The 16,544-nt window shown below is 39.0% G+C and overlaps 1 protein-coding gene across 6 annotated transcripts in view; it reads right to left on the bottom strand.

Moving 5' to 3' along the window:
* The window catches only part of Unc-115a (Uncoordinated 115a), a 475,062-nt gene that overhangs the window by 200,080 nt on the left and 258,438 nt on the right, over positions 1–16,544 (bottom strand). For all 6 annotated transcript variants that reach the window (XM_068226596.1, XM_067142724.2, XM_067142725.2 and 3 more), the window contains 3 exons: positions 16,324–16,450; positions 9,650–9,743; positions 191–281 (listed from right to left, as the gene is read on the bottom strand). In XM_068226596.1, coding sequence (XP_068082697.1) covers positions 191–281; positions 9,650–9,743; positions 16,324–16,450 — 312 coding nt within the window. The remainder of the gene's footprint in view (positions 1–190; positions 282–9,649; positions 9,744–16,323; positions 16,451–16,544) is intronic.

The raw sequence follows: 16,544 nt of genomic DNA, 5'->3' as shown, positions 1-16,544 counted from the left end.
TATCAATAAACAACTAGAGGTACGTACATCGATCACGTGTTATCTACCTCATAGTATTAGTCATAAAATAATATTTTAGCCTCCCAAAGTCAACAATAATTTTTTTAAATCACCAATTTTTTTAATTTTTTATAAAAGTGTTTTTTTGTGTTGGTTAGTGAATTTTAATGACTCTATTTACTGTGCTCACCCTGCAAATACATTTCTTCTCCATCCCCAAATGGGTCTCCACATTTGGTACAGCGAGCACATGTTGGATGGAAATGGTGGTTGTCTCCAGCCTGTAATGAGGAACAAATAGAAGCACTTAATCCTTTTTCAAAGAAATAAAATATTAATGTCAACAAACAAATAAACCTTAATGATGGAGCTGACTGCCGTCTTAAGAGGAAGTAGAACTTGGAAACCATCCGCTCTTTAAAAGAGATCTTGAAAAGTCAAAATGAATGCAAACATATCAAAAGAGAATGCAATTTCTTTGAGTAAACAAAAACTTTTAAAAAATTTGAGGCTCTTGATTAGTTCACTCTCATACATAAAGCGAACTAGATCAGCAGTATTATCATCATTGGAATTGCAGTGTTTCCTGCAGTTCAAGGTTCCATCTTAGGCCAGAGACATGGCGCACTGAACAAGGAAGTGTGCCACGGTGAATTGGGCACTTGGGGAGGGAGTCTTCTCTCCTTACAAGCTTAGGAGGTATGAATGTGTAGATCTTTCATGATCTATCCTCAATCTGCACAAAACTACGCCACATAGCAGTTGTCTTAATTGTTTTCAGCTTGTTGGGAGTTCAGATAGCCTGTCACACTAATTCCCAGCACAGATCTGTCACACAGCTTATGGCAGCTGTTTCTCACTTTCACTGTTAATGTCTATTGGAGTATATCTGTTTTGTTTCTTATACATATATATTGTACCAGAAATACTGGTCTAGCAGAATTTTTGAAGCATTTCAAACCTTAAAATAAGTGCCATGTGCAAGCAGGCAACCAACAACAGCAAACATGTGACGAGTGATGTAAGAACAAGCTCCAAATGCTCAAGGCTAAATTATGCCACTCATCGAACATTCCACTCCTTCTACCATTAACTACTCCTGTAATAATTATGATTCGACTAAGACTAACATTACAAACCATCATTCTCATCATTATTCCGTATTGAAAAATAGCTAATGACAAAGTTTACACAAGGAGTAATTTTGAATACTACCTATTCAATACAATTTATTCCACTATTGTGTGGTCCAATACACATAGAAATTACCAGAATTTTAAAGGTACATGTTTCGCCCACTATTTATTGGGCATCATCAGCCTCGTTCTACCTTAAAACACATACTGATCTGAGGAATCTTAACAATTTACATAAAACGTATTGATGAACACTTACAGGTGTTGATACTGTGGTTGCATAATGATTACAACACAAAATATATATTGAATAAAATGGATACATATACTAAAATCACTTTGAAAAATTAAAACGTTCATCTAAAAGTAATTGTCACACATTGTTTTTTAAAAATAATCCATGTCTGACACTGAAATGGATCTTTTTGATTAAAAGCTTGAACAATATATATCACACCTGGAGAACAGATTATCAAAACCAAGGCTTCACAGGATAAGAACAATACAGTTAAAAGATATAATATTTGATGAGGTTGAAGCCTAATATTTAAAATTAGGATGAAAATACGTAGTCGAATTGGAGGCAGTATAGATTACGACATCTTGGAATGTTGGATAAAAATCGTAGTATGTCAAGAAGCGCAACAAAAAAAAAAAAAAAAAAAAAAAAAAAAAAAAAAAATTGTCGAAAACGCTGCTAAAATTATTTTTTGATAATACAGACCACTCTCTGTCTGTAGTGAACTAAGTATCTCTAGGCCTAGGATAGAGAAAGTGAAATCTGTCTGCAAACGAGTATGGGTAGAAAATCACCAGGACAAGGAAATTAGAAGTACATAGATAAGATTAAAGAGAAGTTTCAAACAATAGACAGTAAGCAGGCTCAGGATATAGGAAGGGAACGGGTGGCATGGTGGCATACAGGGATGCTGTAGTAGAAACAGCAATGGAATGTTTAGGAACAACTGAGTGTAAAGATGGGAAAAAGCAAACATCTTGGTGGAATGATGAAGTGAGAGCAGATTGAAAACATAAAAGGAAGGCTTATCAGAAATGGCTCCAAACAAGGGCTGATGCAGGCGGGAACTGTACATAGATGAAAGAAACAGAGCAAAACAAACAGTTGTAGAATCAAAAAAGAAGTCATAGGAAGGTTTCAGTAATAACCTGGAAAGTAGTGTTGGCTACTGAATGCATGATTCGAAGCAGTGTAACAATTCATTCGAGTGTCCGAGTGAGTCGATTCACAGGAACGGCAAGCTCACGGCACACGATTCAGCTTACTCCCAGCGGACAGTGCTGAGTGGCACACTCACTGGACGTTGACGGGGAGCCGAGCTACCGCTGCAGTGAGACAGTGAATCAAGGCACATCGAAAGAATCGTGAATGAGCGCGGCTCAGTGAGGCACAAGATACACACGGCTCCTTATCGGCTCACTGGACACGCGGAGAGCCGAGCTTCCGCTGCAGCGAGACATACAGTGAGCCATGGTACAGTACACTGAAAGAATCGTATGCTATAATGGATTCTCGAGCTCAGCTCATTTGAAAATAATACCCATTTGCATTCACTGTCCTCTTCTTACAGCATGGTTTAAATAATAGATGGTTTTATTTGCAGTGTTAAAAAGGTAGTCAAAAAATTAATTCTGAAGTAGCTCGTAAGTAGGTAGGCTATTAGGTTATACTATTTATTAGTTTAATGAATCTTAGTATTATAACTTAGTTGACATTTGACAAACTCTACTCTAGCCTGCCCTATGACTATGAGTCATGCTCATGACCACTCAAAAGTACCTGTTTTATATTGGGAAGAACGGCTCAGTATTCTCTCAGTTCATATGTCACATCGTTGCACAAGACTTCAATCATATGTGGACTGACGCAATAACTTAACCAACAGTATGTTGAAACAGAAAACCAGCGGGCTACTGTACATCTCGGGTAGCCTATACAAAATATGACGATTTAAAAAATCCTCAGCTGATAGAAAAATACCTATTTTCAAAAATGACTGAGCGAGTTGTCATGCGGTTAGTATCGCGTAGCTATGCGCTTGCGTTCGGGAGATGGTGGGTTCGAATCCCACCGTCGGTAGCCATTAAGATGGTTTTCCGTAGTTTCCCCATTTTCACACCAGGAAATGCTGGAACTGTACCTTAATTCAGGCCACGGCTGCTACCTTCCTAATCCTAACCTTTCCCACCCTGCGTTGCTGGAAACCTTCGATTATTAGAGTGACTAGCATTTTTTTCTAAGAAAGGAGTTCATGGTATGAAGACCAGATGGCAGCTGCGAGCACCGTATGCTGTTGCTGCTGTCTTACCAGCACATACTACACAGATGCAGTAGGAGCGGTGACTAATGTGCCATGAATCGGATCACTGTATCGATTCAGTAACGTGAACGGAATCAAATGAATTGATTCAGTAAAATGAATCGAATGTCCCATCACTACTGGAAAGGCTAGGTCAAGCAGCGTGGAAACCTTCTGGACAGTAATAAAGAATCTTAGGAAGGGAGGAGAAAAAGGAAATGAACAGTGTTTTGGGTAATTCAGGTGAACTAATAACAGACCCCAGGCAATCACTGGAGAGGTGGAGGGAATATTTTGAACATCTTCCCAACATAGAAGGAAATCTTCCTGGTGGTGTTGCAAACAGCCAAGCTCATGGGGAGGAGGAAAATGATGTTGGTGAAATTATGCTTGAGGAAGTGGAAAGGATGGTAAATAAACTCCATTGTCATAAGGCTGCAGGAATAGATGAAATTAGACCTGAAATGGTGAGGTATAGTGGGAAGGCAGGGATGAAATGGCTTCATAGAGTAGTAAAATTAGCATGGAGTGTTGGTAAGGTACCTTCAGATTGGCAAAAGCAGTAATTGCACCTGTCTATAAGCAAGGGAACAGGAAGGATTGCAACAACTATCGAGGTATCTCATTGATTAGTATACCAGGCAAAGTATTCACTGGCATCTTGGAAGGGAGAGTGCGATCAGTGGTTGAGAGGAAGTTGAATTAATAAACTTCATTGTTTGTCTGTATTGAACTAGGATTACAACGTTTTATTAAAAGTTTTTGGGTCCACCTTATTTAACACCTTACAATTTTGTTGTGTAGGTATAATTACAACGTATTATGATCATTCAATACTAGTTTTGAAGCTATACTGCATAATCATTAGGTGAACAAAGGTTTTTAGAAAAATTGGCAATCAAATAAGTTTATCAACATCAACTTCATCACATTTAAAAACATATTAATAACAAAGAAACTGTGTTAAAAAGTATACTCTGTTTCTCCAACCTTATTTTTCAATGAGTTGAAGACTTGCGGGTCTTATACAACAAAGTAATAAAACATATGCAAACCAGTTTGCTCAATTATAATATAGATTAATTCAAACTAGTTCCATTTTATATTCTGTCGTTCTATTTTGAATTAACCTATATTGCAATCCAACACCTGGTTTCTGAATCCATGTCTATTCATAATGAAGTCTATTTGATACCTTCCAGTGTCTCCAAGTCTCATCCAATATACAGCTGTCTTTTGTGGTGTTTGAACGAAGTGTTAGCAAGGACTAAATTATGATCAATGCAGAATTCAACCAGCCGACTTCCTCTTTCTTTTTTTTTTTTGCTTTATGTCGTACCGACACAGATAGGTCTTATGGCGACGATAGGATAGGAAAGGACTAGGAATGGGAAGGAAGCGGCTGTGGCCTTAATTAAGGTACAGCCCCAGCACTTGCCTGGCGTGAAAATGGGAAACCACGGAAAACCGCCCTCAGTGCTGCCGACAGTGGGGTTCGATCCCACTATCTCCCAATTACAGGATACTGGCTGCGCTTAAGCGACTGCAGCTATCGAGCTCGGTCTTCTTTCATTCCTTTGTACCACTCCAAGTCCTCCTACTGTATTACCTTCCCTTCCTTGGCCTACCACTGCATTCCAGTCCCCCATCACAATCAGATTCTCTTACATACATACATACATACATACATACATACATACATACATACATACATTATCATTATAGACTGTTATGCCTTTCAGCGTTCAGTCTGCAAGCCTCTGAGAATTTACTAAACGTCGCCACAATCCTCGATTTGCAACTAGTGTTGTGGCCTCATTTAGTTCTATACCTCTTATCTTTAAATCGTTAGAAACCGAGTCTAACCATCATCATCTTGGTCTCCCTCTACTTCTCTTACCCTCCATAGCAGAGTCCATTATTCTCCTAGGTAACCTATCCTCCTCCATTCGCCTCACATGACCCCACCACCGAAGCCGGTTTATGCGTACAGCTTCATCCATCGAGTTCATTCCTAAATTAGCCTTTATCTCCTCATTCCGAGTACCCTCCTGCCATTGTTCCCACCTGTTTGTACCAGCAATCATTCTCGCTACTTTCATGTCTGTTACTTCTAACTTATGAATAAGATATCCTGAGTCCATCCAGCTTTCGCTCCCGTAAAGCAAAGTTGGTCTGAAAACAGACCGATGTAAAGATAGTTTCGTCTGGGAGCTGACTTCCTTCTTACAGAATACTGCTGATCGCAACTGCGAGCTCACTGCATTAGCTTTACTACACCTTGATTCAACCTCACTTACTATATTACCATCCTGGGAGAACACACAACCTATACACTTGAAATTATCGACCTGTTCTAGCTTTGTATCACCAATCTGACATTCGATTCTGTTGGATTTCTTACCTACTGACATCAATTTAGTCTTCGAGAGGCTAATTTTCATACCATACTCATTGCACCTATTTTCAAGTTCCAAAATATTAGACTGCAGGCTTTCGGCACAGTCTGCCATTAAGACCAAGTCGTCAGCATAGGCCAAACTGCTTACTATATTTCCACCTAACTGAATCCCTCCCTGCCATTTTATACCTTTCAGCAGATGATCCATGTAAACTACAAATAGCAAAGGTGAAAGATTACAGCCTTGTCTAACTCCTGTAAGTACCCTGAACCAAGAACTCGTTCTACCATCAATTCTCACTGAAGCCCAATTGTCAACATAAATGCCTTTGATTGATTTGAATAATCTACCTTTAATTCCATAGTCCCCCAGTATGGCGAACATCTTTTCCCTCGGTACCCTGTCGTATGCTTTCTCTAGATCTACGAAACATAAACACAACTGCCTATTCCTCTCGTAGCATTTTTCAATTACCTGGCGCATACTGAAAATCTGATCCTGACAGCCTCTCTGTGGTCTGAAACCACACTGGTTTTCATCCAACTTCCTCTTAACGACTGATCGCACTCTCCCTTCCAGAATGCCAGTGAATACTTTGCCTGGTATACTAATCAATGAGATACCTCGATAGTTGTTGCAATCCTTCCTGTTCCCTTGCTTATAGATAGGTGCAATTACTGCTTTTGTCCAATATGAAGCTACCTTACCAACACTCCACGCTAATTTTACTACTCTATGAAGCCATTTCATCCCTGCCTTCCCACTGTACTTCACCATTTCAGGTCTAATTTCATCTATTCCTGCTGCCTTATGACAATGGAGTTTATTTACTATCCTTTCCACTTTCTCAAGCATAATTTCACCAACATCATTTTCCTCCTCCCCGTGAGCTTGGCTGTTTGCAACACCACCGTGATGATTTCCTTTTACATTGAGAAGATGTTCAAAATATTCCCTCCACCTCTCCAGTGATTTCCTGGGATCTATTATGAGTTCACCTGAATTACTCAAAACACTGTTCATTTCCTTTTTCCCTCCCTTCCTAAGATTCTTTATTACTGTCCAGAAAGGTTTCCCTGCTGCTTGACCTAGCCTTTCCAGGTTATTACCAAAATCTTCCCACGACTTCTTTTTGGATTCAACAACTATTTGTTTCGCTCTGTTTCTTTCATCTACGTACCAATCCCTGTCTGCCTTGGCCCTTGTTTGGAGCCATTTCTGATGAGCCTTCTTTTTACGTTTACAGGCTTCTCTCACTTCATCATTCCACCAAGATGTTCGCCTTTTCCCATCTTTACACACAGCTGTTCCTAGGCATTCCATTGCTGTTTCTATTACAGCATCCCTGTATGCCACCCATTCACTTTCTATATCCTGAACCTGTTTACTGTCTACTGTTCGAAACTTCTCACTAATCATATCCATGTACTTCTGTCTTATTTCCTCGTCCTGGAGACTTTCTACCCTTATTCGTTTGCAGACAGATTTCACTTTCTCTACCCTAGGCCTAGAGATACTTAGTTCACTACAGATCAGATAGTGGTCTGTATCATCGAAAAATCCACGAAAAACTCGTACATTCCTAACAGATTTCCTGAATTCAAAGTCTGTTAAGATATAGTCTATTATGGATCTGGTACCCCTAGCCTCCCATGTGTGGCGGTGAATAGCCTTATGCTTGAAGAATGTATTCGTAACAGCTAAACCCATACTAGCACAGAAGTCCAGCAAACGCTTCCCATTCCCATTAGCTTCCATATCTTCCCCACATTTACCAATCACCCTTTCGTATCCTTCAGTTCTATTCCCAACTCTCACATTGAAATCGCCCATTAGCACTATTTTATCCTTGCTGTTGACCCTGACCACGATGTCACTCAATGCTTCATAAAACTTGTCAACTTCATCCTCAGCTGCACCCTTACATATTGTATTAAATTTTCTATCTTTTCATATATTCTTTTGATTTCATCATCTGCTGAACTAGTAGGAATACAGATCTGCACTACTGTGGTGGGCATTGGTTTGGTGTCTTATCCTGACTACAATAATCCTTACTATGTTGGTTGTAGCTTACCTGCTGTCCCCTTTTGTGTACTCCCCACCAAGAGATCCAAATGGGGGACTATTTTAACTCCGGAATATTTTACCCAGAAGGAAGCCATCATCATTACATCATTCATACAGAGAGAGCTGCATGTCCTCTGGAGTTAGTTATGGCTGTAGTTTCCCGGTGCTTTCAGCTGTGTAGCAGTATCAACACAGCTAAGCCATACTGAGTATTATCAGAAGGCCATATAAGTCAATCGTATAGCTTGCCGCCCTTGTAACTTCTGAAAGGCTGCTACTTCACCCCCCCCCCCCCCCCCCCCGATGAACCATTCATTAGCCTGGTCTCTCGACAGATACCCATCCGATATGGTCACACCTGTGGCTCGGCTATCTGCTTCATTTGGACACGCAAGCCTCCCCACCGCGGCAAGGTCACATGGTTCGCAGGGGACAACTTTTAATCTTTAGGAACATTTTTCTCAGGAATCATGAGAGCTAGAGAATATAACTCAGTACACTGGTTTTACTGCCTAAAGCTACAAGGAAGACTTGTAAAAGACGTATATATTTCCCTAAAATGTAAGTAGCACGGAACTAAACCCCTCCAAAGTTGATGGAAGAAATACGCTCTTTTGGAGGTCCATTACTTTCTGGATACACTTTTCTTTATTGTATGTAGGCTACCAGTGTTATTAACTTGAAGAAAGAGAATTTAGAACCTAAATATGGTTAAAACTTCTGTGAAAATCCTAGATACTATGCATGTATTTTGTCCTAGTTGATGTTAAAAGGTGGGCAAATTTTGGTAGTCTTCGAACAATATTTCTTAGATATGGACTTACAAAATGTTCCTTAGAATTTGCAGGTTTCATGTTTAGGTGCCCTTGAAATAAAAATCCACAGCCTGTTTCCAGTCATTCGACCAGGTCAGGAATGGAATGAATGAAGCCACGATCTAGCGGCAAGGATAGGAATTGTGCCGGATGCCGAAGCCTGTCGCACTCTTCTGGAGCAATGATTAATGAAGGACAGATGAAATGAAATGATATTGGAGTGTGTTGATGGAATGAAAGACGACAGGGAAAATCGGAGTAGCGGGAGAAAAACCTGTCCCGCCTCCGCTTTGTCCAGCACAGTTCTCACAAGGAGTGACAGAGATTAGAACCACGGAACCCAACTGTGAGAGGCTAGCGCGCTGCCGCCTGAGCCATGGAGGCTTCTCAGGTGCCCTTAAAAACATTAAAACTATCTCCTCAGAATGACTGTGCACTGCTGAAAGCCAGGGAATAAATTGCTTTGCTGCAATGGCTGTAAAGGAGAGAAGGAAAGGGCAGCTACAAAGATTCCTCAAATTGCATTATGTAAGTACTAATACATTTCTATTGGATAGTCAGTCATGATACAGAACTTATACCAAGGGCTATAATTACATGCCAAATTCGTACTTTATTTACCATTTAGCCTCATATGCAACACCTTAGAAACAAAAACTTATTTCGCGATTAAGAAACACAATGCTACTAAAGAAAAGGAGGTAGAAATTTACTCTACTGCAAAAATGGATTACTGAACTTGGTAAATTTGTTAGTGGAAAATTGAATTTTGAAGTACTTCTCAGATATTTATTAATGTTTCTGGATGAAAAAAGAAAATTGGCAATAGCTCCTGGTAAAGTTCTTAGGAGTTCAGATTTTATCCTCTACCATAGTGATGTGAATTTTACACATTATACAATATTTACCTGTAACACCTTGCCTGATATGTATCGATTGCAATAAGCACATTTCACACCAAACTGCTTCTGGTAATCCTTTTCACAATATGGAATGCCATCCCTGCAACATCAAAATTGTACAAAAAATACTGCTTGAGAGTTACTAACATTTCATAAAATAAGGTAAATATTTCTCAAACATACAACAGCAACATTTTTGCCTCCTTTACACATATTTTGAAGCAGTTTAAATGTAATACTCTAGAACAACCCATGAAGCCACAATTTTAATGAAGTTGCTCCTTTCAATAATTTATATAGAATTCTATAAAAATAACTGCAATCTTGAAATTTAGCGGTGACAGCATGAGTGCACGTGAATGCAGGGCATTTCCTAGGCAACCAGAGATGTTCTTGAAAGCTGCCAATCAACTTCTTGCTCCACCTTGCTCTTTTGTAAACAAATTTTATCTGGCTACAGTACACATGTGCTTATGCACATCTCCCCGAACCACAAAGTTAGTTTAATTGTACTGTAAGCAATAGAAAGAAACAATTCTACCATCGTGTAAATACCATTTTATAAAACCCAACACAGTGGAACCTTGATCCTCCATTTTTGGAGGGTCACAGAAAAAAAAAAAGTACAAAACGGGAAAACGGAAATAAATGGAAACCAATGAAAATTTGGCTAAATGTCACAAAAATGAAATATGTGTAATTATAATCTTACAAACACTCTTAAACCAAACCAAACCAAATCCCCAATGAACCTTCAGCTACTAAGCGACTGCTGCTCAGCCCGAAGGCCTGCAGATTACGAGGTGACTCATGGTCAGTGTGATGAATCCTCTCTCCCTTAATTCTTGGCTCTCTAGACCAGGGTCTGCAGGGGAAACTTTGTCACTTTTCCATGAAAACTTCTTTCAGTTCAGCAACTTCAATCAGCCAAACTCTTCGAAAAATCTAGGAAAACAACAGATAGGGAATCTTCAACCTGGGTGACTGCCCTAAATGCAGTAGTGATTGATTGATTAATTAATTACGCCAAGCCAAACAACAATCAACTACAAGTAGTTTTTAATTCTCTAATCTAATAAAATAAAGCTCATTAGATACAAATGCACCGAACACGATGACAGAATCCCCGTTTTTTTTTTTTTAATCTTCCATTGTAATTTGGTCACCGATATACTGTTTGTAGTCAGTTTCTGGAAATCTTGTATCGTGTAAATTAAGCCTAAATCGACTTTTAAAGCTTAAGTTGAACTCGAGAATATGGTTTTGAATGCAAGTAGCGCTTCTCAAATGCATTATATACAGTTCTGCCCGACACTATTTTAAAATCACAATTAAATTGTAAAGAGAAAAAAATACCATCAACACTTCAGAAATTATGGTCATTCATGACCTTGAACTCAGCTGGCATGGGCGCTCGCTGCACGTCAGTTCTAGTGGGAAATGATACAAACTTTTTAAATGCAACGTTGCGCAAATAAAACAGCAGCGGTTTTCATGACATTTTAACACATAAACGTAGAATTCCCAATCTTATATTAGGACCAAAACAGCAACAGTCAATCCCAATACCTCCCATGCCTTTTTGCATGAAAGGTGCAACATCTGTTCTGGTCTCGATAACATAATCAATTGTATTGAAATAATATCAATAAGTTAATTTATTAATATAACCACCTAATCAATACAATAAATCTTGTCTTTGTTGAATTACACTGACATGTTAATTAAAATGGTACCTGTTTCGCCTTACATACAGGCATGATCAGCCATGGGTTCAACCATGAAATAAAATCAGGCACCTGATTTACATATAAATAAAATAAAACTCAGTTATAAAAAAGCTTGAAGAGACTTAAAAAATTAACATATGGTAAAGACTAGTACAATGTTGGTTTTAAAGATATTGCTATGAGTGAGAAGTTGACAATTGGTGAAAGTATTTGCAATATTGACATTGGAAGACAACTATTATAAGTAAAATGAATAAAGCAACAGTTTGTTATAGACAAGTGGTAAAATTGCTATAAAATGATGTTGATCAACTAGCGGTTAGAATTAGATAATGACGAGAATGACGATCAAAATCATATTTTTTGAAACATAATGTTGAATAAAATAATGTTGACAGATGGTCAAGTGACCTGTAATTATTTATTTACGTAAGATAAAAATCAAAAGTCAATAGCATATGGTTCACTTTGATAAAGAAGTACAAGGTTGTAGTTGAAGGTTAATACATACATACATACATACATACATACATACATACATACATACATACATACATACATACATACATACATACATACATATATACACCATTATAGACTATTATGCCTTTCAGCATTCAGTCTGCAAGCCTCTGTGAATTTACTACATGTCGCCACAATCCTCTATTTGCAAATAGTGCTGTGGCCTCATTTAATTCCAAACATCTTATCTTTAAATCGTTAAAAACTGAGTCTAACCATCGTCGTCTTGGTCTACCTCTGCTTCTCTTACCCTTCATAACAGAGTCCATTATTCTCCTACGTAACCTACCCTGCGCCATTCGCCTCACATGACCCCACCACCGAAGCCGGTTTATGCGTACAGCTTCATCCATCAAGTTCATTCCTACATGAGCCTTTATCTCCTCATTCCGAGTACCCTCCTGCCATTGTTCCCATATGCTTGTACCAGCAATCATTCTTGCTACTTTCATGTCTGTTACTTCTAACTTATGAATAAGATATCCTGAGTCCACCCAGCTTTCACTCCCATAAAGCAATGTTGGTCTGAAAACAGACCGATGTAAAGATAAGTTTCGTCTGGGAGCTGACTTCCTTCTTACAGAATACTGTTGATCGCAATTGCGAGCTCACTACATTAGCTTTACTACACCTTGATTCAATCTCACTTACTATATTACCATCCTGGGAGAATACACAACCTAAATACTTGAAATTATCTACCTGTTCTCGCTTTGTATCACCAATCTGACATTCAATTCTGTTGAATTTCTTACCTACCGACATCAATTTAGTCTTTGAAAGGCTAATTTTCATACCATACTCATTGCACCTATTTTCAAGTTCCAAGATAATAGACTGCAGGCTTTCGGCACATCTGAATCCCTCCCTGCCTTTCAGCAGATGATCCATGTAAACTACAAACAGCAAAGGTGAAAGATTACAACCTTGTCTAAACCCTGTACGTACCCTGAACTAAGAACTCATTCTACCGTCAATTCTCACTGAAGCCCAATTGTCAACATAAATGCCTTTGATTGATTTTAATAATCTACCCTTAATTCCATAGTCCCCCAGTATGGCGAACATCTTTTCTCTTGGTACCCTGTCATATGCTTTCTCTAGATCTACGAAACATAAACACAACCACCTATTCCTCTCGTAGCATTTTTCAATTACCTGGCGTATACTGAAAATCTGATCCTGACAGCCTCTCTGTTTTCATCCAACTTCCGCTCAACGATTCACTGCACCCTCCCTTCCAAGATGCCAGTGAATACTTTGCCTGGTATACTAATCAATGAGATACCTCGATAGTTGTTGCAATCCTTCCTGTTCTCTTGCTTATAGATAGGTGCAATTACTGCTTTTGTCCAATCTGAAAGTACCTTACCAACACACCATCTTACTACTCTATGAAGCCATTTCATCCCTGCCTTCCCACTATACTTCACCATTTCAGGTCTAACTTCATCTATTCCTGCTGCTTTATGAGAATGGAGTTTATTTACCATCCTTTCCACTTCCTCAAGCGCAATTTCACCAGGCTCATTTTCCTCCTCCCCATGAGCTTGACTGTTCGCAACACCATTAGGAAGATTTCCTTTTACGTTGAGAAGATGTTCAAAATATTCCCTCCACCTCTCTAGTGATTCACTGGGATCAATTATGAGTTCACCTGAATTTCTCAAAACACTGTTCATTTCCTTCTTCCTTCCCTTCCTAAGATTCTTTATTACTGTCCAGAAAGGTTTCCCTGTTGCTTGACCTAGCCTTTCTAGGTTATTACCGAAATCTTCCCATGACTTCTTTTTGGATTCAACAACTATTTGTTTCGCTCTGTTTCTTTCATCTACATACAAATCCCTGTCTGCCTTGGCCCTTGTTTGGAGCCAATTCTGATAAGCCTTCTTTTTACGTTTATAAGCTGCTCTCACTTCATCATTCTACCAAGATGTATGCCTTTTCCCATCTTTACACACAGTTGTGCCTAGGCATTCCATTGCTGTTTCTACTACAGCATCCCTGTATGCCACCAATTCTCTTTCTATATCCTGAACCTGCTTACAGTCTACTGTTCGAAATTTCTCACTAATCATATCCATGTACTTCTGTCTAATTTCCTCGTCCTGGAGATTTTCTACCCTTATTCGTTTGCAGACAGATTTTACTTTCTCTACCCTAGGCCTAGAGATACTTAGTTTACTACAGATCAGATAGTGGTCTGTATCATCGAAAAAAAAAAACGCGAAAAACTCGTACATTCCTAACAGATTTCCTGAATTCAAAGTCTGTTAAGATATAGTCTATTATGGATCTGGTACCCCTAGCCTCCCATGTGTAGCGGTGAATAGCCTTATGCTTGAAGAATGTATTTGTAACTGTTAAGCCCATACTAGCACAGAAGTCCAGCAAACGCTTTCCATTCCAATTAGCTTCCATATCTTCCCCACATTTACCAATCACCCTTTCGTATCCTTCAGTTCTATTTCCAACTCTCGCAATGAAATCGCCCATTAGCACTATTCTATCCTAGCTATTGACCCTGACCACGATGTCACTCAATGCTTAATAAAACTTGTCAACTTCATCCTCATCTGCACCCTCACATGGTGAATACACTGAGACAATTCTCGTCCTAATTTGTCCAAGTGACAAATCCACCCACATCATTCACTCATTTACGTGCCTAACAGAAACTATGTTGTGTGCAATGGTATTCCTGATAAACAGTCCTACCCCATACCCTGCCCTTCCCTTTCTAACACCCGTCAAGTACACTTTATAATCTCCTATCTCTTCCTCGTTATCTCCCCTTACCCAAATATCACTTTCTCCTAGCACATCCAGATGCAACCTCTTGGCTGACTCAGCCAGTTCTACTTTCTTTCTTCCATAAGCCCCATTAATATTGATAGCTCCCCATCGAATTCCATTTCGTTCGCCAAGTTGTTTCCAAGGAGTCCCTCGCCTGTCAAATGAGAGTGGGACTCTGTTACTCCCATAGGTCTGAGGCTTGCTTAAAATGTTCTGAGCTTGGTAAATTCATGAAGCAGGATGCTACCCTACTTGCACATAGTCCAAGTGAGGATCTCTCCTCTAACGGGTTATGGACCACCGGTGAATTTTATAGTCCTAGCCGCCTGAGCACAAGGAGGGCCATGACTCAGAATATGCCCGAGATGCCCACTCCCATTCCATAGCAACTGGTATCCCGACTCTCAGGACCACTTACTAGGCTACTCAGCCGTTGCCCATGGTTCACGAACTAGGACGTGACTACAGTAACCCACACCATGTTTATACTGGAGCTCTATGGACCATCTCATTTGATACAATGCTATAACGTTGTTAAGAATATGGGTTTATTGAATGCTGGTCAAAAAGTTGAATGTAGCTAACATGTTGTAGCTAACGTCAAATGGTAAGTGTACACGATTTGCTTCTAAAAAGTTTATTATGATTTTTTCATACAATTAACACCATGCTTCTGGTTTCCTTAAAAAAAAAAAAAAAAAAGGCTAAGATGGTCCATTACGCAAGTTCACCACCGATCACCTTTTCTGTACAGTACTTGCTCTATTTATCACAGTGACGGAACGTTAACATGAAGATCCATAGGTAAGCTGTACTCGTCATTTCGTGAGAAATAGTTTGTTGAAAAATGATTTACAGAGGATTTACCGTTGATAGGACTGAAATTTCTGGACGGTTGATCCAGAAAATCATTTCTTCGTGGATCGGATAATGCAGGATTTTGACAACGATTTAATTAGTATGCTCGCAGGACCACGTAATCTGAACGAATAAACCGGGAAAACTTAGTTTCTGAGAATAGATATTGAGGTTCCACTGTACATCCCATGAATTACAAAGATAATTTCTCTTAACAAACAGAAGGTTGATGAATATAGAAATGTACAGTAACCCAAGAATATACAGCATACAAGATCAAGAAGAATGGAAAAAATAGGAAGGAAATTATGACAATTTACCATGGTTAAGATTGTAGGAGGGAGAGAAAAGGACTTTAGAGAGTTCAAACATGTTGAATAGTGCTTGCAGGAACAATGTATAGGATTCATAACCAGAAGGTGAGCAACATAAGTATTCCCTTTGCAGGTGCAAAAACAAAAACAAAAGGGGTACAATCAACTGCAAACTCTGATAGATAAATCACTTATTGATTCCTATGGGAGAGAGAATTGGAACATAACTCAGGCTCCTGGCATGCATTTTGGTTATTATGGAGAATTTGTAATCAATATAAAATTTTCTTCCAACCAGTAGGTTTTCTAATGCCACTTTATATTTGTTCCTTGTATCGGTATCACCATCAACTTCATATAAATCTGTTATAGTTAGAAAGCACAATGTGTAGTAGAACAAATCGTCTCCATAACAAGAAACCTGCCAAAAAATGTGTAACAGTAAGAAAAAAATACTAACTTCCCCATGTATTCTCCATGTAAGACAGCATCACATGTACGACACTTGAAGCACCATATATGCCACTGTCTTTCTAGCGCAATGAGTGCTTGGCCCTCTTTCAGCTCCTCTTGACATCCAGCACATTCTGCAATACAACCAAGGAAAGCATAAACAAGCTATTCAAATCATTATAATGGTATTAATGACTAATTACAATATTCAACAACATTAATGTATGA

Source organism: Anabrus simplex, chromosome 3, assembly GCF_040414725.1.
Source record: "Anabrus simplex isolate iqAnaSimp1 chromosome 3, ASM4041472v1, whole genome shotgun sequence".
Classification (NCBI taxonomy): domain Eukaryota; kingdom Metazoa; phylum Arthropoda; class Insecta; order Orthoptera; family Tettigoniidae; genus Anabrus; species Anabrus simplex.
The sequence above is the reverse complement of the archived record's forward strand: the minus strand, read 5'-3'. Positions and strand labels throughout refer to the sequence as shown.